We start from the raw sequence: 23,746 nt of genomic DNA on the forward strand, positions 1-23,746 counted from the left end.
TGTTTAATCGTTTCTTAAAGACATGAACATAGATATTTTCAAGATCACTAAACCTCTGCTCCACTTTTAACATTCCAATCCTTAGTTTTGTAAAATTTGACTTATATTTAATTGCCACTCCATCTGCTGCACACTACAAAGATTATTGAACACAACCAGAATAAACAAGAATAGCATGAGATGAAATAATCATTATACACAACTTTAAGATGATCTAAAATTGACCATGATACTCAGAAAGGTTGAAAGAAAAATGTCAGATTAAACTATAGTCAAAACATAACAAAAGTCAATTATATCAGGATAATACATATGTATTTTGTGAAAATCAATCACCATATGTGAAAGGTTGTCAACGTTTTACCATAAAAGAAAAGGAGTGAAAATAATTAAGCCTGATATAGTATTTTTGTTTCGCACAAGTATTTTGAACACTTTGTCTTCTCTTGTGAAAATCCCATCTTATATTGCACAAGTTTTGCATTAATAATTTTTCTTCAAGTAACAATGTATACAGTATTGATAATTAATCGTTCAAATAATAATAAAGTTAGCCTTCTGTATGGCTAAACATCATGACCAAATCAAACTAAACTGACATTAAAAGGGTAAGCAGTGTGGGCTCTAAACTCCAAACAATCCTATCTGCCAACCAGGGCTGTGTATGTAAAATATTTTAATTTGTATCAACACGCCTATACAATCAGACTGAGCATTTCAATGGCAAAACGAGGCTCAGGGAAATAAATGATTAAAAATATATATATATTTGGCGTTATTGTCATGAAATAAACACACACAGTGATTTATCAGACAAACAGTTCTATTTTGACTTGAATACGTCTCTAAAGTATGGTAGACATGTAACTTTCTTCCTCATTATTTTCCATCAGATCCAAAGCAAGGTCATCACCATGCTCAGATTCCTGGTTTGCACCCTCTTTCAGCATGGCTACCAACGTAGACAGTGTGCTGTTGGGGTCCAGTAATTTAACCAGGGGAACATTCACACCCCTGTCTTGAAAGATAAGATTCTGTAAAGTCATGGCTAGCATTGAGTCTATGCCTAATGCAGTGAGAGAAGAATCGTCATTCAGCTCATCATTCTCAACACCAAGCGTTTCCCTGAGCACCGACTTGACGTATTCACTTGGTGACATGGACACGGTAGTTTGGTCATATCTTGCATCTACCCCTTTTTCTTTTGTTAGCCCCTCATCCGCCAGTTCGCCTAAACGTATGTTTAGGGATGCATTCTGAGCAAGAACATGATGCATCAGGTTTTTGAAATTAAACTTGCAGACAACCTGTTGTGGCCTGTTCAGCAGAAGGCATTGTTCTAGGCTCTCATTGATTTCTGCTACCCCCATGACCATCATCCCCTTTGCTGCCAGAAATCTTTGGAAATGGTCTTTGTCCAGCAAGAGACCAAGGTTCAAAGCTCCCCAGCTTATGGACTGTCCTGCAAGTCCAATGTTTCGCCTATACTGACAGAATGTGTCCAAGAAGGAGTTGGCTGCACAATAGTTTGTTTGTGATGCATTGCCAATAAAGGCAGAGATGGAGGAGTAACAAACAAAGTAATCTAACTTGCAGTGTTTTGTGGCGTGATGCAGATTCAGAGCCCCATTCACTTTGGGCTTCAGGACTTTCTCATAGAGAGATTTGTCAAGGGTTTCAATCAGGCCATCATGCAGGACGACGGCGCTGTGGAACACCCCTCTGATTGGACAAGACGGGAAACTTTCCCGAATCGCAGTAATGGTCTTCACCACTTGTGCAGAGATTGAAACATCACACTGCAAGCTTACGACTGTGGCGCCATACTGACTCTTAATGTTGCTTATCTCCTGCTGTAAGTCTGGCGAGGGACTGCTTCTGGAAAGAATGACAATGTACCCTCCTCCTCGCTGTGCAATAAACTTCACTGTTTCAAACCCTAGTCCAGTTAGACCACCTGTGACAATGTACACAGAGTTCTTCTGGAAAAGCTGGTTTGGTTTAGGCAACAACTGAATGTTGGACAGTGTGCCTTTGGATTCATCTTTACCCAGTACCACAACAGGCAGGGTTTTTAAGCTGAAGTACGATTCAGACTCTTCAGCAGGCATGAAGCCAATGTTACCGGATGACACTCTCTGAAAGATGGTGGTTTCGAAATCTAAAGACTTCTTGTCCAAATGCATTGATTTGAGCCAACGGTAAATGTGAGGCTTCTCTGCTCTGATAGAACCCTTTTCCAATGCGCTAGACATTTGAACAGTCTGAATGCGAATGTTGTCATTGCCACATCTGAAGCCATTTTGTGAGATGGAGGATTGGCACTCATTTTCACATACAGCAACAATGTGTCTCACACCGGAAACATTGCATGCTTTTTCAAACTGAAATTTGTCAAATGGAGGCAAAAGGACAAATGCATCAAGCTTGTTCACATTTTGAAGCTGATCACTAAACTGTGGCAGAACGATGTTATACCATCCTGATTTGTTTGCAGTTTGGGCTAAGACCTTTGTCAAACCTGAGTCAGGAACGGATGAGATGATGCCCAACCTCTGTTGTTTGACTTTGGGTAATGCACGATGCAAGACTTCCCATGCAAGTATAAAGTAGGACACACAGGGTGCCTCCTTCAGAAATGTGAGCCTCTTTGTCTTGTAGCATGCTGCTTCAGGAATCACAATCTTAGAAGATGCAGCAATGGGATAACATGAAACTACATGGTCTCCCACTTTCAGTTTGCTCACATCTTTCCCTACAGCTGTGACAGTTCCACTGAAGTCTAGAGCGAAAAGCTGGTGGTTGTGAGTTGTGTGTTTGTTCCAGTACATTGTCGGGCCATAGTTCATATCAGAGACACTGACAGGAAAGTAGTCAGAAGAATGAACACAAATCTTACTGAGCTGAATCTCAACTGAATTCTCCTTGATGTTCTTATCCTCAACATCACAGGGAATGGCAGACAGGCTAGTCATTCTGTATGGGTTAGCAGTCTGAAGGATGAACTCCTCAGACTTGAAAGAGTGGACATTTTCCTGTGAGTTGTCACTGCTTTCAGTGGGAGTGTGTACTATGTAAGGTTTTAGAATCTGTCCATCTTTCACCACCAATTCTGGGTATTTGCTGCAGGGGAATGAGTCAAGAACCTGAGACAGAACTCTGATGTCCTCTGTAGAGACAGAGCTGATGTCAATCAGCTGGAAGGAAAGATCTGCCATTTCTGCAGCACACGATCTAGTCATGCCTGACAGGACAAAGCCTGCACTGATGCAGTCCACTGTGTTCTCTGCTGACCGGTAGGTTATTACTCTGACGGAGTTTGGAAATTTCATGGCCTTCAGTTCCAGGACTATTTGTCGGAACATCTCACAGCAGCTTACCATGTTCTCCAGGATAGCCTCTGTTTCGTGGGAGGTGACATTGTCAATGCTCCACACAAACAAGATTTCTGCAAAGCTTTTCAGATCTGAGATTTTGAATGTAGACAACAGTGCTTTCAATCCACGGCTCAAGAGATCATTAGCATGTGTGAAAGAGATGTATTGAGACTGTGAGCTCAAATGTTTTTGCATGGCTTCAGATACACCCATCTGGTCAGCGAAGACCAATGCCTTGGGATTATTAATGGGCTTGTAGTCATCAGAGACAACACTGAAGTCATTGTGGAAGAAGTACTCTTCAACAACATTAGATTGGCTCCGAAGATACTTGACTATGACATGCTTCAGTTCAACCAAGACCCGACCTGCTTTGTCGGTGAAACAGCCAGATACTTCGAAATGGTCGGCTGCAACGTTTGCGGCTCTCAAATATAGAACCATTTCAGGCTGCAGGGGTTCGTGAACAGTCAAACTGCCTATTTCTGCAGGGAAGCCAGGCCTTGCCATGAATGCATTCACTATTGTGATTGGAGTCAGTTGTAGCAAGTAGTCTAGCACTACAGGGTGAATGCAGAAATCATGCAACTGAGGCAGTAGTTCATCAGGGACAGTCACAACAGAGATGGCTTCCATCAAGTCTGCACCATAATGCACATCTCCCTTGTTTCTGAAAACAGAACCATACTGAAACCCTCTCTTACTTAGGTAATCATAAAAGTAATCAGTACTCATAGTTGATGTGCATCGCTTGTAAACTGAGTCTAGAGAGATATACTGTTCTTCAGCCAACCTCCCTTGCTTGCATGATATGCTGCCTGATGCATACGTTGCTGTAGGAGATTGTATCTTAAACATTGTCTCGTTTTCAATGTGATCCAGTTTGACACTCATCTCTGGAGAATTTGGCGAAATTAGAAATGGACTCTGAAAACTGACACTGAGTTGCAGCGTGTTGAGTGGCACCTTTGATTTGGAACTGGCCATGAAGGCAGCCAAACCCAACTCAGCATAGAGGGCACCAGGGACAATGGCAACATCATTGTTTCTATGGTCCTGCAGGTAAGACACTGAGGCTGAGGCCAGATCACAACTGAATGTTTTTCCATCATTGCCTGTCTGAGTTAACACAGGATGACTGCCCGATGTATCTTTCTGTGCTACCTCAAAGATGACATTTTTCTTCACACAATTGAACTGATACATTGGGGTAGGTGTTGGGGATGTCTCACAACCTCTGTAGAACTTGTCCCAGTCTACCTGAACCCCCAACTCAAACAGTTTGGACACAGTGTTCAGCATTGTCTCATGATCTTTATCTTGCTGCACTGATGTGAGCACTTGTGTCTCATTTCCCAGAGTCTCCTGGATGTTCCTTTGTAGTGCCCTTCTAGGTCCTATCTCTACAAAGACCACATTGTTTTTGTCTTTGGTTGCTGATCTCACAGCCTGTTCAAATGAAACAGGCTCTCGAATGTTCCTGGCCCAGTATTTGCCTGTGCTGAAGTCTGGCTGCTCTACCGCCTTCCCTGTCACTGTGGAGAACAATTCTGTCTCAACATGATTCACCTGTAAAGAGCCAATACTGTCCTCTAGTTGAGAGAGGATGGGATCCATCATCTGGCTGTGGTATGCAGCAGGGACATCCAGAACATGGAGGAACAGATTCTTACTCTTGACTGAGTTGCTTAGCTTTTGATGGAGACTGTCTATAGCATCAGCATCACCTGCAAGGGTGCAGGACTGTGGGCTGTTGGAGGCAGCCAGGCAAACCTTATTTAAGTAGGAGGGAAGGAGGTTCAAGACCTCTGACACAGCCATGTTACTGACCACAAGCATTTTCCCCCCTGTGACCTTATTCTGCAGAGTACTGCGGAAGTAAATCACCTTCACTGCATCCTCAAGGGACAAGAGACCAGAGCAGTGGGCAGCAGCAACCTCTCCAACAGAGTGGCCAAGAATGGCATCTGGTCTGATTCCCCAGTGCTTGAAGAGACTGGCAATGCCAACCTGAATAGCAAAGAGTAGGGGCTGGACAACATCTGGTTTTGAAAAGTCGTCATCAACTGATGCACTTTCCAGTCTCTCTGTGATGGACATTCTTTGGTACCTTTGAAAAAGCGCCTCAACCTCCCTGATCTTCTCTCTGAACACTGGTTCCTGTTTCAGGAGCTGCTTGCACATGCCTTGGTAGGCCACACCATTCCCACAGAAAACAAACACTAACTTTGGATCTAGTTTGGAGGGGACAATCTTTTTGTTCAAAGCAGATTTCAGCTGGTTTCTCAGATCAACCAGAGAGGATGTTGTGAATGCCTTCCTGTATTTATGTTTCATGTGGCTTCTTCTACAGGCTGATGTATATGACAGACCCTGGAGTTCCACTGTTTTGTCTGCACTTATCTGTTCAGCTGTGTCCTGTACCATCATGGTAAGGGATTCTTCTGAGGCTGCTGAAAGGACAAAATACTCATATGACCTTTCAACCCTGGCTGTTTGGGTGTGAGAGTTGTTGTACTGTTTAACAATTGTGTGGGCATTTGTGCCTCCAAAACCAAAATTATTGATCCCTGCAACCCGTTCGACGGAGCCTGCATTTCCCCACTTTTCTGCTTTAGTGGGAACCTTTACGTTTAAGGCTTTAGCATCTATACTGGCACTGTCCTCAGAGTAGAAGAGTGAAGGGACAATGGTTTCATGCTTCATCATTAGGAGTACCTTGATTAGCCCTGCCACTCCAGCTGCAGATTCTGTGTGTCCAATGTTGCCTTTCACAGAGCCGATGCGGAGTGTCTCTGAACCTGGAGGTCTGGCTTTGGCAATGACTTTGGAGATGCTGCCTGCTTCTATGGGATCCCCCACTGGAGTTCCAGTCCCATGAGCCTCTATGTACTGGACAGTTGACAGGTCAGACTCTGAATAGATTCTGCGCAGAAGATCCTCTTGTTGGACCATGGATGGCTTGGTGATTGGAGTGACAGTGTGGCCATCTTGGTTTACTGCAGTTTTGCTTATGATGCCCCATACGTGGTCACAGTCTTTCAAGGCCTGTAAAATATTTGAAATTCAACAGAACTGCTGATGTCATGTTTGATAGACCAGTGTCTGTGCCAACCTTTTACTGCATGAAACACTACATGGAACTGTTGGGCTCCACCCTAAATGGCTATTGGTATGTCAAATTGTACAGTATATGCAGATCTGCAATAAAACTGTCAAGTAAAGTCATAATGATTAGAAATAAGAGTTTGTCTATTGCAGTCTAAATAAAATTGGTTATAAAGGATGTTAAATACAGTATATGTCATATGTTAGTCATATTCTAGAAGTTTTGACTAAATGAAAGCTTGAGAGTTAATTCAATGCATCAAATACTCCCAGACACATTGTATAGCCAGCCTGGCTAAATGTTTGCCCAGTTTGAATATGTTTGAACTGTACTGCAAAGAGTGCAAACTGACGAAATCGTAAGCACTCACTTGTTTCAGTGGCTTCAGCAGAATAATCCCGCAGCCCTCTCCTCTGCCATAGCCATCTGCTCTACTGGAGAAAGGTTTGCTGGTGCCTTCAGGTGAAATCATCTTTGCCTTGCTGAGAGCAACAAAGACTTGTGGATCTATGATACAGCTTACACCGCCACAGAGAGCCATCTCGCAGTCACCTGGTAGGACAAACACGTTTTAATATAATTGCAGGTGCCACTCAAACAGTGCTTTTTCATGTAGTTGAAAATGGGCTAATAGTCAAACATATGATTCTAACTTTTGCTTTATGTTTTTTGAAATTACCCTCTGGGCACAATTGGTAGGTTGACAGGGGTAGCCTGCATGAAATCTAGGTTACATATTAAAACAAGCAATCTAAAATAATCTAGCAATCTATAATCATCAATGCTAGCAAAGCAATTATCTTGCTCACAATTTGATAAAAGAGTTGTACCTTGTTTTATGGCTTGACAAGCAAAGTGCAGAGCCACAAGAGATGATGAGCAGGCGCTGTCTATGGCAACTGATGGACCAGTGAGGTTGAAGGTGTAGGATATCCGGTTGGCTGCAATACTCATGGCTTTACCAGTGCCAGTCCAATGGTTGGCCAAGCATGGATCAGACTGGGCGGTTGTGATATCGTAGTCTCTGTTCATTAGTCCTTTCATAGAGAATTGAAAGTGATATTAGTAACAATCATGGTATCACAACATCACACTTATCTGTAAAGTAAAAAAAAAGTATATTACCTAGGTATACTCCAGTCCTAGTTCCGCTAGCTTTCTCCATTGGCATCCCAGCATTCTCTAGTGCCCTATAGGTGCAGTGCAGCAAGAGTTTCTGCTGAGGGTCCATGTAGTCGGCCTCAGCATCGGTGATACCAAAAAACCTCAGGTCTAGTTCATTAAAGCTGAGAATAAAAACATTAACCAGTAAACAAGAGTGGAAAAGGCAATCAGAAGCTGGGAATTCGGAGGTAAAAGCATTTGTATATTTTATTTTTAGGGGGTAGATCAGCTTTAATATTGCAGATAGATTGTCGCTTCCATCAATGTAATTGTCTGCATCACTTCCAATCCCCCATATATTTATTTGCGAACATACATACATACATACAGTACCAGTCAAAAGTTTGGACACACCTATTCATTCAAGGGTTTTCCTTTATTTTTACTATTTTCTGCATTGTAGAATAATAGTGAAGACATCAAAACTATGAAATAACACATATGGAATCATGTCGTAACCAAAAAAGTGTTAAACAAATCAAAATATATTTTAGATTTTAGATTCTTCAAAGTAGCCACCCTTTGCCTTGATGACAGCTTTGCACACTCTTGGCATTCTCTCAACCAGCTTCATGAGGTAGTCACCTGGAATGCATTTCAATTAACAGGTGTGCCTTGTTAAAAGTGAATTTGTGGAATTTCTTTCCTTAATGCGTTTAAGCCAATCAGTTGTGTTGTGACAAGGTAGGGGTGGTATACAGAAGATGGCCCTATTTGGTAAAAGACCAAGTCCATGTTATGGCAAGAACAGGTCAAAGAAGCAAAGAGAAACGACAGTCTATCATTACTTTTAGACATGAATAGTCAATACGGAACATTTCAAGAACTTTGAAAGTTTCTTCAAGTGCAGTCGTAAAAACCATCAAGCGCTGTGATGAAACTGGCTCTCATGAGGACCGCCACAGGAAAGGAAGACCCAGAGTTACCTCTGCTGCAGGGGATTAGTTCATTAGAGTTACCAGCCTCAGAAATTGCAGTCCAAGTAAATGCTTCACAGAGTTCAAGTAACAGACACATTTCAACATCAACTGTTCAGAGGAGACTGCGTGAATCAGGCCTTCATGGTCGAATTGCTGCAAAGAAACCACTACTAAAGGACACCAATAAGAAGAAGAGACTTGCTTTGGCCAAGAAGGGCTATTTTGACCAAGAAGGAGAGTGATGGAGTGCTGCATCAGATGACCTGGCCTCCCCAATCACCCGACCTCAACACAATTGAGATGGTTTGGGATGAGTTGGACCGCAGAGTGAAGGAAAAGCAGCCAACAAGTGCTCAGCATATGTGGGAAGTCCTTCAAGACTATTGGAAAAGCATTCCAGGTAAAGCTGGTTGAGACAATGCCAAGAGTGTTCAAAGCTGTCATCAAGGCAAAGGGTGGCTACTTTGAAGAATCTAAAATCTAAAATATACTGTACATATTCCTATTTTTAAATATATTTTCCTTTATTACTTTCTAACCCTACCACCCCTCCCCTAATTGGAGTAAGCTAGTGAACAACAACGCTTAGGCCTCTACTTCCAGCTTATACATACTCTATACATTTTATGGACACAGACTATTTTACAATAGTTCTAATTTGTTTGTTTTTACTCCTGTCCTTCCTCTACCCTCAACCTCTACCATCTATTTCTGATGTTTTTGATTTCTATTTGCCATATCTTTCAAACTGTGCTCTTTCACAAAAGTTCTTAACCTATAACCTATATACGTTTTACGGACACAGTATGTTTTACATTAGTTATGTTGTTGTTATTAGTTGTTATTAGTCCCAACCTTCAGCTCCATTCAACCCCTCCCATATATCTATTAACATCATCCATATTGAATTTCTATTTGCCATATATTTTTCAACTGTGCTGTGATGTTTCACAAAAGTTCAGAACCTTTCTATTCTCATTGTTTCTGCAGATTGTAAATTGAAAATAATTATTTATGCTAAAAGTATTATTAGATTATTGATCGATTGACTATGACTTTTCAGATCACCCAGTAGTGCTATATGCAGGGTTAGCTCCAGGTAAATATAGCAATTCTTCAGCCATTCCTGAACCTGTGAACTAAAACAAGCTATATATGGACAGTACCAAAACAAATGATCTAATGATTCTGTCTCTTCGCAGCGAAATCTGCAGAGCTGCGAAGGTTGTATCCCCCATATAAATAACATTCTATTGGTTGCAAGAATTTTGTATAATAATTTAAATTGATCAATTCTAAGTTTTGAATCCGGCATCGTTTTGCATATCAGTTCATTACATTTACATTTTGACTTACAGTTAGTGAGTGCATACATTTTTCATACTGGCCACCATGTGCCATGGAATCGGTACGTCAAAAATCTCTTCCCAACTTTCGTAATCTATATGGCACGGCTGTCAATTTTCTGGTCCTTAAATTAAACTGGTATGCTTTTTTATTTATCACAATTCTCTTTAACCAATTATGGTCTTTAATGCAGGGCCGACAGAAATGTTCCTTACTTTTTCCCCCTTCCACTTTCCTCTTCCATTTTTGCGGTAATGCTGCAATTAGATGGTTGTAATTTTGGGTAGAGCAGACATTTCCATTTGTTTTTGTTAGCTGAATGTGTGACATAACTCCACCAGTCCTACCTATGATATAATTTACGAAGATTATGCCTTTTTTAAACATTTTCAAAAAAGAAAAATGCTTTTTTATCAATTGGTATATTTGAGTATAACAACAATATTTGTTGTATTATTTGTTCTGTCGTTTCTGGTGGATGAAATTGAAATTGCAACCAACTTTCTATGGCTTGTTTTAGAAATAGTGATATTCTTACTAATTTGCTAGAGAACCAGTTTGGATTGAAGTATAACTTTTGTATGACTGAAGCCTTTAGTAAGAGGTCTAATGCTTTAATACTTAATAATTTCTGTCCTCCGAATTCATATTCATTATATAAGGCCTGTTTAATTTTGTCTGGCTTGCCGGTCCAAATAAAATGGAATATTTTTTTCTCATATAATTTAAACAACTGTTCACTAGGTGTAGGCAGGACCATAAGCAAATAGGTAAACTGGGCTATTACTAAAGAGTTAATCAGGGTGATTTTTCCACAAATAGACAGGTATTTCCCTTTCCATGGTAGCAAGATCTTATCTATTTTTGCTTACTTTCTATTAAAATGTATTGGAGTGAGATCATTTCTTTCTTTCGGGATATGTACAGTGGGGAAAAAAAGTATTTAGTCAGCCACCAATTGTGCAAGTTCTCCCACTTAAAAAGATGAGAGAGGCCTGTAATTTTCATCATAGGTACACGTCAACTATGACAGACAAACTGAGAATTTTTTTTCCAGAAAATCACATTGTAGGATTTTTTATGAATTTATTTGCAAATTATGGTGGAAAATAAGTATTTGGTCATCTACAAACAAGCAAGATTTCTGGCTCTCACAGACCTGTAACTTCTTCTTTAAGAGGCTCCTCTGTCCTCCACTCGTTACCTGTATTAATGGCACCTGTTTGAACTTGTTATCAGTATAAAAGACATCTGTCCACAACCTCAAACAGTCACACTCCAAACTCCACTATGGCCAAGACCAAAGAGCTGTCAAAGGACACCAGAAACAAAATTGTAGACCTGCACCAGGCTGGGAAGACTGAATCTGCAATAGGTAAGCAGCTTGGTTTGAAGAAATCAACTATGGGAGCAATTATTAGGAAATGGAAGACATACAAGACCACTGATAATCTCCCTCGATCTGGGGCTCCACGCAAGATCTCAGGAATGGGCCAAAATACCAGCAACAGTGTGTGAAAACCTTGTGAAGACTTACAGAAAACGTTTGACCTGTGTCATTGCCAACAAAGGGTATATAACAAAGTATTGAGAAACTTTTGTTATTGACCAAATACTTATTTTCCACCATAATTTGCAAATAAATTCATAAAAAATTCTACAATGTGATTTTCTGGAGAAAAAATTATGAGTAACAGTAGGACTAGTAGCAGTGCTAAAAAAGAAATGGTGAGGGTCAGGGAAACTTCATACTAACCCATCTATGAGAGCAGCTTTGCTAGTGTGAGTCTTTCCAGGTTTGCTGTTGTCAGCATCATACCAGTAAGTACTGTTAAACCTCTCGTTAGGGATTGGCAATGCACAGTTCTTCCCTTCCAGAAGAACCTTCCAGAAATTGTCAAGCCCCTCACCTGGAATTGAATATGTGTTGTATCAGAATAGGAAATACATTGGAATTGTTTTAACATTAATAAGTAACCTATGTATACATATTTTTAACAAAATGTTTTTCCTAACAATGTATATCGTTTTTGAAACAAATTGTAACTCGTTTATAAATAAAACATTTAAAATTATAGCTACAGATGTTAAAACAGTCATAGATTAAAATGTCTACATTCATGTTATTGCATGAATCAATACCCAAGTTAGCTGATGTTTCATAATAGTTGTAATCTCTGTAGTCTGGGGTTTTACATTGCTGGCATTGTAATTATTTAATTAATCAACATAAATTAAGCAGCTTCATATCCCACTGGGCAAAAACTGTTTGAATTAACGTTGTGATGACATTGAATCAAAGTGGAAAACTGATTGGATTTGAAAAAATGCATCAATTTAAGGGAATTTCGTATTTTATTCACCCAACTTTTAACCTAAATCCAATGACATGGTGAAATGTTTTGTTGATTTCACGTTGAATTCACATTAGTTGACAACTCATCCAAATGTAAATCAAAACTAGACGTTGAACTGACGTCTGTGCCCAGTGGGATGGTGCTATAAGAAGTGAAAACATTCCATAACTGCCCCTCCCCCTCTTTGCATATAGCAATTAACCGTGATTTGCCTAGTGATTCTAGACCTTTTGTTTTCTCATACACCTGTACAGTAGTTTTAGTAATCTCAAATTGCTTTAAAGCTAGAATCCTTAGTTGCGACATCCATTTTTGAATACGGTCAGGTCCAAAGTTATTTACATCCTTGATAAAGATGAGCAAAAAATACTGTATAAAAAATGTTTTTTAACGTAAATGTAAATGAACACTTGTATAGCTTAAAAACATGATTAAAATGTATTAATTTGATATCATGGTCAGTCCTTGCATCCATAGCTCTGTCTAGGAATTTGAGAGTGGTTACATTTCTCTAGGCCCATCCTGCAGCTTTTCACCAATACAGAAGCAGGGTGACCGCTTTATTGTTTCAACTGCGGATTCTAGCTTTAAAGTGATTGAAAATATAAACTGAAATGAATTACAATACTTGAGAGAACTAGCTTCATCACAAAAAAAGGTAAACTGTCAAACCTCCAGGGAAGCTGCATCCCATGCCAACCACTGCAATGGCTCCCTCTTCCTCCTCCATGCTGGCTGTCTGTCACACCAGCTGGACACTGAAATGCATGCACTTGTTTCTAAACTTCAAGTATAAACTCAGCTCAGATAGAAGTTCCTTTGGCTCATTGGCTCACCTGCATTGTCTTTATATCCGTAAGGACAGATAGCAGCCCTGTAAGGAAATGCTGATTCAGTTCCCCAGAAATACCCAAGTGCAATCACTGCTCTAAATGAATTCCAGGAGGTGAATGAGTTATTCATTTTATCCAGAGGTTCCTTGGTAAATTGATATCCTCAACCAGATACAGTTCCTCATTACTCATAAACTATCCTGACAAGTCATCTTATCGTTCACAATAGGACACTCTATTGTAAGTCGCGCTGGATAAGAGCGTCTGCTAAATGACTAAAATGTAAATGTAAAATGACTGATTATCCAGCCAAATTTGTTCAAAAGAGCTTATCTGAGATCCATTTTTCCTTTGCCTGATATAGAATCTGTTAATTACATTTAGAAACTAAAATGTTTTCTTCTTACCTTTTGGGGTGTACATAGTCAAGAACCTTAACTGAAACAGTTTGTAAAAATGATAGGAAACCAGAACTGTCACTGTAATGATCAAATTAGTCATTACTAATTAGTTGATCATTCCATTCTCCACGAACCATTAGTAGTATTTTGTAATAATCTGCAAATCTCAGTGAAATGTGTGTACTGAGGAGAGAGATATTTGCTGAGGGCATGGAAAACTCAAGGTGAGCTGATAGGGTGACATTAAAGTCTGCCAGTACCTGATTTACATGGTAGCCAATTTGAGTTTTACTGCTTTAATATAATGCATCAGAAGAACAGTTTATTCCACTATGGTTGTACATTTTACAGGTGTAAAACAATCAAGAATTGTAACAGATCAGTAGGTAGATTAACGTCAGACACAACTTCCAGTGAAAATAAGTTTCATGCTGAGCGTCTGAAAGCGTGTACTATCTGTTCGTAAGAATCCATGATCACATTAGTATGTACTGTACAATACAGTGGTAAATGGAGTCCTACCTTTTCAACTGGGGACATACCCCCATAAAGCTTATTTTCATGGCTCACATAGCCATATAATAAAGGCCTAGTTCATGAAAGATGACAGCATGTAATATACAAGTATAGATACCCAAACAGAAACATTCAAATGATATAAAGCAGTAACACATCAGGTTTAATTATTAATGAATGGCCTGGTCATTTTTACAGGTGCTCTTTACAGTTAGAACTCATTTTCATGATGACGAGTTCCTCTTTTTGAATATGTATTTTAAGGTTGCAGTTCACAAAGTAGCGGCCAGTTAGTGAGCGGTTCCATTTGAAGCACCTGTGCTCATTACAAGGTCCTTACAGATCGTTTTCTCTACTATACATACAAAATAATACATTTTGATAATAACTTCTTAAATCTTAACCGGTGACCATGCCTTCGTGTCACACAGACTGCATTGAAAAACCGGTGTCAAATTGGTTTCATAAACTTGGAGGTTTTGTTGGGAGAAATCCATGGTGGTTTCTACTTGTCCCTTTGTTCATCTCTGCGGGGCTTGGGGCAGGATTTTACTTCCTTGAAGAGAGAGAGGCACATGGCATAGAGGACCAGTTTACCCCAAAGGACGGGCCTGCAAAAAAGGAGAGACATTTTGTCAAAGAACATTTTCCTCAGAATGATTCAGAGTTCTCTCGTTTGCGGCTGTATACCGAGGGGAGCTATGGGTCTTTCATCGCTGTTTCAAAGTCATCGGATATCTTGAGTGAGAAGGCATTTGAGGAGATCATATATTTAGATGGAAGAGTTAGAGAGATGGGCATAGGCCATGAAAGATTAACTTATGAAAACCTTTGTGCCATGAAAAGTAACAGGTGCTTTTCAAATTACATGTTAGATGTCACTAATGGCACAGCTAGTACAATTAAGAATGCAAACTTGACCTTTCCTTTTCATAATTCAATGTTTTTGGGGACAGAACTTGGTGGAGTAGTTTTGAATTCAAGTATCATCGTTAGTGCAAAGGCTGTTCGACTCTCCTACTTTCTCAGAGAAAACAACAAGGCAGAAAATGATATTTGGCTACATGGGTTTACTCAAGTGTTTTCCAACTTGTCAGATGAATTGAACAAGGTAAGTACAGTTTATTATATTTTACAAATTCAGAACTGTCTGGGCATACTGCCAGGTTTGGTCAAATACTTTTGTCCATATGTATACAACTATTGAGTGGCTTTACTTTTTTGAGCCATATATAATTAGATTACTTATATTCCCTGAAATATAAAAAGGAATGTTTAGTTAAATACTCTGTTCCTAAACTTAACCCTCTACAGTTTTCACTTAGTCTCACAGTATTTGCATTTGTTTTTATATCGGCAGATTCAAGTTTCATATTTCACGTCTAATTCTAGAGAGGAGGAGTTGAAGGGAAACTCAAAATCTGTGATTCCTCTCTTCTCCGTCGCATACTTCCTGGCCATAAGTTTTTCCATGATATCTTGCTTGAGGTAATTTGATGTCTTATGTGTCATCTTTTAAATGAATCAAAATCAGCAAATGTGTGCACCATGTTAAAACACTAATTTAAATTACTATTTAATTGAATATATAATTGCTACGTGTGATGTACCATATGAAGTAAGAATATTTTGATCTCTAGGTTGGACTGTGTGAGGAACAAGGTGTGGGTGGCCAGCTTTGGTGCTCTGTCTGCAGGCCTAGCAGTGCTGTCCAGTTTCGGGTTGTTGCTGCTCTGTGGAATGCCCTTTGCCATGACTGTTGCAACTGCTCCTTTCTTAATACTTGGTAAAGTTTTTTCTTCAGATACCTTAGATGGTTATCTTAACAACCCAGAACCAAATCTCACGTGATTTTAATGTTTTTGTCTGTCACACGAGACTACTTAGATGGGAACGCTTTACCTTAAGTTGCCCTTATACCTGTGTAACTACACAGTAATAACTGTATTAACAACATTGTATTAACATGTAGTAACATTGTAACTAATAAAGTTTGGCGGTATTTATTACAGTGGTAATTCCCTCTAATGATCTTTGTTCTACTGATGTGTTGTTCCATATACTCTATGTTGATTGCAGGAATTGGTGTTGACGACATGTTCATCATGATTTCCTGCTGGCAGCAGACTCAGGTTCATGACAACGTAGAGGACCGTATGGCAGCTACATACAAAGACGCAGCTATCTCTATCACCATCACAACACTAACTGATGCCCTGGCCTTCTATATTGGTCTGTTAACTCCCTTTGGTTCTGTACAATCCTTTTGTATGTATACTGGCACAGCTGTCCTGTTCTGCTACTTGTACAATATTACCTTCTTTGGTGCATTTCTGGCACTGAATGGAAGACGTGAAAAGGGCAACAGACACTGGCTGACATGCATGAAGGTTCCAGAACCAGAGGATAGTCCTGAAAAGTACAATATCTGCTGTGTAGGAGGGGCATATGACCAGGAAACGGGAAAAGAGGAAGTTATGCCAATTAACAACTTCTTTAAGATGTACTATGGGCCATTTCTAACAAATACTTGGACCAAGGTGTTTGTGATCCTGCTCTATGCTGGATATTTGGGCTCAAGTATCTATGGTTGCTTCCAAATCCAAGAAGGCATTGACCTTAAAAACCTAGCAGCCGATAGCTCATATGTGGGTAGCTATTATGATAATGAGGACCAGTACTTTTCACAGTATGGTCCAAATGTAATGGTTGTTGTGACTGACAGTGAGTTTCAATATTGGGACGAAACTGCTCGAAAGCGTCTTGATACTTGTCTCAGAAGTTTTGAGAGTCTAACGTTGGCTGGTCAATCATTGGTTGCTAAAGATATGACCCTTTCTTGGCTTAATGAATATGTAAAAGCGGGTGTAGTTTCAAATCCAAATAACGAAACCATTTTCATGGATAGTTTACCTACATTTTTACAACAATCAGGTTTCACACAAGATGTGAATATTTCAAACAAAGTCATAATTGCCTCACGTTTGTTTATTCAGACAATCAACGTCAGTACAGCTGTTGATGAAAAGAACATGTTGAATAAGCTTCGAGAGACAGCTAATGGTTGTCCAGGAAAGTTGGTTGTTTACCACCCTGCTTTCATATACTTTGACCAGTATGCAGTCATTGTTAGTAATACCATCCAAAACATTGTAGTTGCCACTCTTGCTATGCTGGTGATCTCCCTCATGTTGATCCCCAACCCCATATGTTCTCTGTGGGTGACCTTTGCCATTGCCTCTGTCATAGTGGGTGTTGCTGGTTTCATGGCATTATGGGATGTCAATCTAGACTCTGTATCCATGATCAATCTTGTCATCTGCATTGGTTTCTCAGTGGATTTTTCTGCTCACATTTCCTATGCTTTTGTCTCTAGCAAAGAGCCGACAGCTAATAAAAAGGCTGTAGATGCTGTCTATCACTTGGGATATCCCATCTTACAGGGAGCTGTGTCTACTATTTTAGGAGTGGTGGTGCTGTCTGCTGCTGAGAGCTACATCTTCAGAACCTTCTTTAAGATCATGTTCCTGGTGATTTTGTTTGGGGTACTTCATGGCATCTTTTTCATCCCTGTGTTTCTGACCTTCTTTGGCATATGCAATATTAATTGACCAAGATTCACACACAACACACTAATCATGGTTGAAAGGGTTGGTAGAATAGTAGTTAAATTTTTTTAATGAACTGACTTGTTAGCTTACTTATAATCTTGCGATTATGTCATACTTTGCTTTTATGGTATCAAAATATGTATTTTTATGAGTCATCTTTTGTTTTTATTTAATCATTTTAGAAATAGTTTGTAATGTAAATGCTGTGTTGATTGTTACTACAGTGTGCTTATATTTACCTTTGTTGTAATTGTGTTTTAAAAAGCTAATAAAATGATCTCAAATTATATATTGTCTTTTACATATTTATTCAAACAACAGATGCTCTCGGTTGTCATTATGACCACATCAATAATGGGAAGTATTATTATGGTTAGTAACAGTGCTGAGTTTGCATACTAAACTTATGATGTAATCTATTTAACTGTTCGCCTATTCTAGAGATACACCCTCTTCAGAAACATTTCAAATGAACCTGTTCGTCAGTGTTCATCACCCCAAATATCCATCATTGCATGGCAATAATCAGTTAGCTTCCTTCATCTTCAGAATATTTTGTATAACTTAACTATTATAAGGAAACCAGAGCAGTACCTACCATAGCTATAATAAGGAAACTGGATACGTAACCCGCATTTGTTAATATGTAACCATATTTATTGCTCTGACACAGTCATCGTGGTTGTTATAGGATCACAGAGACATGTCCAGGGCTGTCAGAGCTATTGATTAGAACTCTTCAGAGGAACGTTATCGTGTTGCTATGTTCAGATGAAGTATAGTTTATGGCTGTGATGTCAACAGAGATGCATTACATTTACATTTACATTTACGTCATTTAGCAGACACTCTTATCCAGAGCGACTTACAGTTAGTGAATACATATTTTTTTTATACTGGCCCCCCGTGGGAATCGAACCCACAACCCTGGCGTTGCAAACGCCATGCTCTATCAACTGAGCTACATCCCTGCCGGCCATTCCCTCCCCTACCCTGGACGACGCTGGGCCAATTGTGCGCCGCCCATGAGTCTCCCGGTCGCGGCCGGCTGCGACAGAGCCTGGATTCGAACCAGGATCTCTAGTAGCACAGTAGCACAGTTAGCACTGCGATGCAGTGCCTTAGACCACTGCGCCACTCAGGAGATGCAGATATAATTCAAGGCAAGTTTTTTTTTCTAATAGTACAACTTGAAAAAGAGAATAGAAAATGGCTAGGTGCAAAACAGATTGCGTAGAGAAGCCTATAGCTAGGGGATTTGAAATACTTGGGGGCTTTGTTGGTAGACACCCCTGGTGGTTTTTGATTCTTCCCATGTTCATCTCTGCGGGTCTTGTGGGAGGATTTTACTTCCTTGCGGACAGAGAAGCAAACGGCATTGAAGAGATGTTTACTCCTATGAATGGACCTGCCAAAGAGGAACGACAAGTAGTCAAAGAATACTTTCCACAGAATGATGGCGACTTCTCTCGTTTGCGACTCTATACTGAAGGGACCTTTGCATCTCTCATAATTGTTAAGCCTAGAGCAAATATCCTCACAATTACTGCTTTTACAGAAATATTGGAAATGGATAGAAATGTAAAAAGTATGAGAATTAGTGCATTAGCATTTGAAGACCTATGTGTTAAGAAAGGTGGTGTGTGTGTGTCAAATTCAATCATTGATATTATTAAAACCAACACAACAACGATTAATTATCCATATCATGGCAACATTTTCATCGCATCTGAAATTGGTGGTGTGAAACTGAAAAGTGGATTAACTGAAATTGATAGCGCAGAGGCAATTAGACTATTTTACTTCTTAAAAGAAGACAACCAGGCTGTAAATACCATGTGGCTACAGAAGTTTATAGAGACTGCTTCCAAGATGAAAAAAGAAGGCGTGAGTACTCCGTTTTAGAGATGAAACACTTCTCATTAAGCTCCATAGAAACCATGTAGTGTCATGATAATTTGATTATTCTACTATCTTGAGTTGTTTTACTAATATGTTAACTGGATATCTTATGTTTTTATATTCTTATTTGTCTTTGCAGATGACAATATCTTACTTTACCTCAATATCAAGGGATGACGAGTTTGAGAAGAGTTCTGACTCAATCATACCTCTCTTCTCATTGACATATGCCCTGGCCATCAATTTTTCAATCATATCTTGTTTGAGGTATGTTTTGTAATTTTTACATTTCAATACCATTCAACATTATCAATCAACATTGGACACCTCAATTGAAAAATCTGTTTAACAGTGTTCATTAGGCCTATCTGAAGCCAGATTTGGGTCCCAAATCAGGCGAATCCACAATGTGACTGCATTACTGTTTTTAAGGCATATCAGAGAACTCTATGCCTACTTATCAGCATTTACCTACATGGATGAATGTTGTGTTTTTGTGTTTTTCTTCCCTAGGTTGGACTGTGTGAGGAACTGTCGTATCGGGTGAATGGTGGCAATTATTGCTGATAAACAAAGGAGTCCGCTCATACTGAACTTTGATCATAAGGTTTATTCAGATCACAAGCTTTCAGCATAAGTTACAGGTGACATGCCCACCCGGAGAGCGACGCCTCAGAATGGCCGCTCTGCCTTCTTCTTCGTTTAGCCCCTACTTATAAACAATGCAAAAAGATGCTCCCTCTTCTGGCCAATCACCAGTCTCCCCTGTCTACAACACACTTCCTGTCTGTTGTATGTGGCGTTACACTAAAACATTCCCTCTTGATACTAAAATTAACGTCCTCTCTGGTTCCACTTAAAACATTTAACAAAGGCATAATCCTAATACACGACATTTCCCCCCTTCGAGACGAACTAAAAGTCTCGAAAACAAACAGAATAGGATTATGACAAGTGAGAATTTATCTTATTGAGTATCTTTAACATTAAACCCAAAAACATTATTCTCTAGAGTGTATATACCTTTCTATGAAATATGAATAACTGTTTATGAAGTGTGAATACATTACTATGAAATATGAACAAATCTTTATGGAGTGTAAGAGCGAAAAACTGTCCGGCAACCTTCGTTCCAAATCCATCCATCAATCAAGACAGTAAAATTATCTCACGGTCCCTCTGCCCCAGGCAACCACCTCGGTACTCCCGATAAACTCATAAACAATGTAAATGCATTTGAAACTATGATGCAATTAAATACACATGTAAGCCCCTGCAAACAAAATCCTATCCAAAAAATATCCACTCTAAGGCTGGTCAACCCATTGGACCCTACAGTGGACCTCTCCCTGCCTAGACTCCCTGTCCCTAAGCATTCACGAAATAAACAAAAACATCTAAGATCCTCACATGTATTCAATAACATCAAATATCATTCTACAAAAATTAATACGTAAGAGTATGACACAAATTATGTATTACACATGCCTATATTTCATTGCAGACACTGGAATGTAGTCCACTACACTTCATCTCCTCCGTAGTCTCGACTTCCAATGGATTGTTGATGATGGAATCGGAATCTTTCCACACCCTCCTTGTTTCATCTCCTCCAGTCATATTGTCCCTTCATATTGTCGTGGTTTGAGTATTTCAATCTCCACATGTTACCCCAAATGCTTCTGAAAGAAAAGAAAAGACCAAACAGTATCTTTTGCAAAACAACACTTTCAAATTGAACATCAATATCAACTAAGAATATAGAAATTATATATAAATGATGTATGAATCACATTAAATGATAGAATAATGAACTAGGATAATTATTCATTCATACACTTCCCCCCTTTGATTCATAAAATCATACCAAAATCACCCTAATATTGAAAAAAAAAAATAATAATTTGAAAAATGATCAAATAATCAAAAAGGATATTTATCTATTCAGTTCTACTTGTCCATCTTCATCCAGATCAGGAACAGTCAACACCGGCATCTGAGTGTTGTCTCCAGGCATCACTCTCCAACCTATCTCAATATCATAACTTTCTCAAAGGTCAGTAACAAATTACAAACCTCACACACAGTGCTATCAAAGCTGCAATTAAAATGTGAACCATCACTGCCCCTACTGGGCCTACCTGATCTTGCAACCAAGTCTTCGCTGACTTCCGCTCCTTCAGATCTACCAAATGCATCCCTTATATTCTTCAATGCATATATAACCCTAGTGATAATATCTGAACTATCTGGACTCAAAGTATAACTAACATTATCAATAGGATCTTCCCAAATGTTACACCATACCATGGAAAAAGTCATCCTATTTCCAACCCTAGATTTATCTGTGTCCGGTGGTACCCCTCTTTTAATGGTAGAAACCTCATATGGAGGCTTCAACGTTGACATGTAACAACCTCCTATCCATCCATAGGGTAAGAATATATATGCTTTATCACCACAAACCCTCAAAATATCTCTAAAATTTCCCATAGTCACATTGTCAGGCAAAAGCTAATCTTTTAACCCTCAAAGTCCTGCTCTTCTTACTACCTGGTACATAAAAAGTAACATATTTCTCATTACTACCCTTAAGGTCATGCATACCCAAAGTTATCATATAACATCACAATCTGATATTCCCATAAATATACCCCTTACCTCATATGTTTTATTAGAACCAAACAACTTTTAGCCCTCAATGGTTTCACCTCAAATGCTTCAGGGCTCGCTGTTACCTGAGTTTCCTTCCCATCTAACAAATGCACACAAGTTAATTCACTTAACCCAATAACACCTAACCCTAGGCTTAAACAAATGTTTTGACAATGACATTATTTTATCTGTTACTGACTGTTGCTGATACCACAGTCATGACAAAGCATAAGATTGACACATACTTGATAGAGGTCGAGCGACCGTCTCTAACATGTTTGAACAGACATGGACCCTCAAGATTCCTCACTGATATTACAGAATGAGCTGCCCATCTATCTCTAATTTTCACAACAGAAGAATCAAACCACATGCATATAGTTTCTCTCTTCCCTAACGAGCGGTACTGATCAGATACCTCTCCTTGTCTGTCATTAAAATCAAAGACCTCATCCTGTACCTCCATGATGAATCTATATTCTCTCTACTACTATCTGTTCTCATTTTAACCCTATTCGTACTATCATTGACAGCACTCTCCATCCGTAACATAAACCCCTGAGTCCTTCTTGCTACCCCCTTTAATTTCAGAAAAGTTGTTGTCGGTGTCATACTTCCTACATTTGCTATTGCCATCGTATCATTAATCCCTTTCCAAAGTTACCATTAAAGTAGTTGATTTAGTTGATGTATTAACCTTAATTATTTCTAGTAGGAAAGCTACCGATATCCTATGTGCATTATTTACTGTTGGAGTGACTACTGTAATCTACTCCTCCTGAACTCCTTTAGTGACTGTGGAAACTTCAACAGACTTCAAATCTTCCATTATAAGCGCTACTTTACGAATTACATAGCCTTTTAACCAATAATTCTTAACCGGAACAAATTTTAATGCTTGCACTAGATAAGTACACATATATTCTCCCTGATCTTTCTCTGTAACATTACGCAAAATAAGTGAACAGTCACTCCTAACCCTCTTCCAAACTATACCTCCTTTGTCTAGGTGCAACAGCTTGCTTCTACTTCTGGTCCTGATAACAATACTTATTCTCCATAATTATCTCTCCATGTGGGAGGAACGTCCCCATCCTAACCCTAATAAGTATTTTTCCTCTAAAATTGGTGCTGGAACCATTGGCTCCCTTATAATCAAATGCGATATATTTATGGCTTTAATAACTATCCATGTTGAAAGAGTTAAATTGCTTCTCACTGTTGTTATAATAGACTGAAGTGTTAATGTCCTTAGTTACTTCATCCATTTTCCCCAAAGATTTGAACTCTTTGCTTGTACTTCCATCTATCACCACTAGTGTCAAATGACGTAAATGTAACTTACATTCACTCTCTCTCTCTACTCTAAACCCTAACTTTCAAACTTTTGATTATAAAAATACACCTATAATTACCTTGATCTCCCTACTCTAAAGTGTCCTTCACCATTGTTCTCTCTCTTACTACTAACTTTGAAACTTAGCTTACTGTCTTAGAGTTCCTTCAACCTAGTTCTCCTAACTTATTTTAATCTAATCTTTTCTCCTAACCTTT

The 23,746-nt window shown here is 39.2% G+C and overlaps 3 protein-coding genes across 3 annotated transcripts in view; 2 read left to right on the forward strand and 1 right to left on the reverse strand.

Annotated features, from left to right (window-relative positions):
* Nucleotides 1-845: 845 nt before the first annotated feature.
* LOC311138448 (mycolipanoate synthase-like) lies at nt 846-13,004 on the reverse strand (the record flags this gene model as incomplete). Its single annotated transcript, XM_084173128.1, has 6 exons — nt 846-6,425; nt 6,857-7,038; nt 7,317-7,523; nt 7,612-7,772; nt 11,674-11,827; nt 12,947-13,004. The coding sequence occupies 6 exons, from the start codon at nt 13,002-13,004 to the stop codon at nt 846-848; spliced, it is 6,342 nt and encodes a 2,113-aa protein (XP_084029254.1).
* A 714-nt stretch (nt 13,005-13,718) lies between these two features.
* The window catches only part of LOC311138458 (patched domain-containing protein 3-like), a gene marked incomplete at both ends in the record, with an annotated part of 28,576 nt that continues 18,548 nt past the window's right edge, over nt 13,719-23,746 (forward strand). The window contains 3 exons of the mRNA XM_084173141.1: nt 13,719-13,732; nt 15,417-15,512; nt 15,665-15,686. Of these exons, the coding sequence (XP_084029267.1) occupies nt 13,719-13,732; nt 15,417-15,512; nt 15,665-15,686 (132 nt within the window). The remainder of the gene's footprint in view (nt 13,733-15,416; nt 15,513-15,664; nt 15,687-23,746) is intronic.
* Nucleotides 16,091-17,635, forward strand: LOC311150591 (patched domain-containing protein 3-like; the record flags this gene model as incomplete). Its single annotated transcript, XM_084188070.1, has 1 exon — nt 16,091-17,635. One exon carries the CDS (start codon nt 16,091-16,093, stop codon nt 17,633-17,635), a length of 1,545 nt encoding a protein of 514 aa, XP_084044196.1.

This window comes from Coregonus lavaretus (assembly GCF_964263955.1).
Source record: "Coregonus lavaretus genome assembly, chromosome: 2".
Classification (NCBI taxonomy): Eukaryota; Metazoa; Chordata; class Actinopteri; order Salmoniformes; family Salmonidae; genus Coregonus; species Coregonus lavaretus.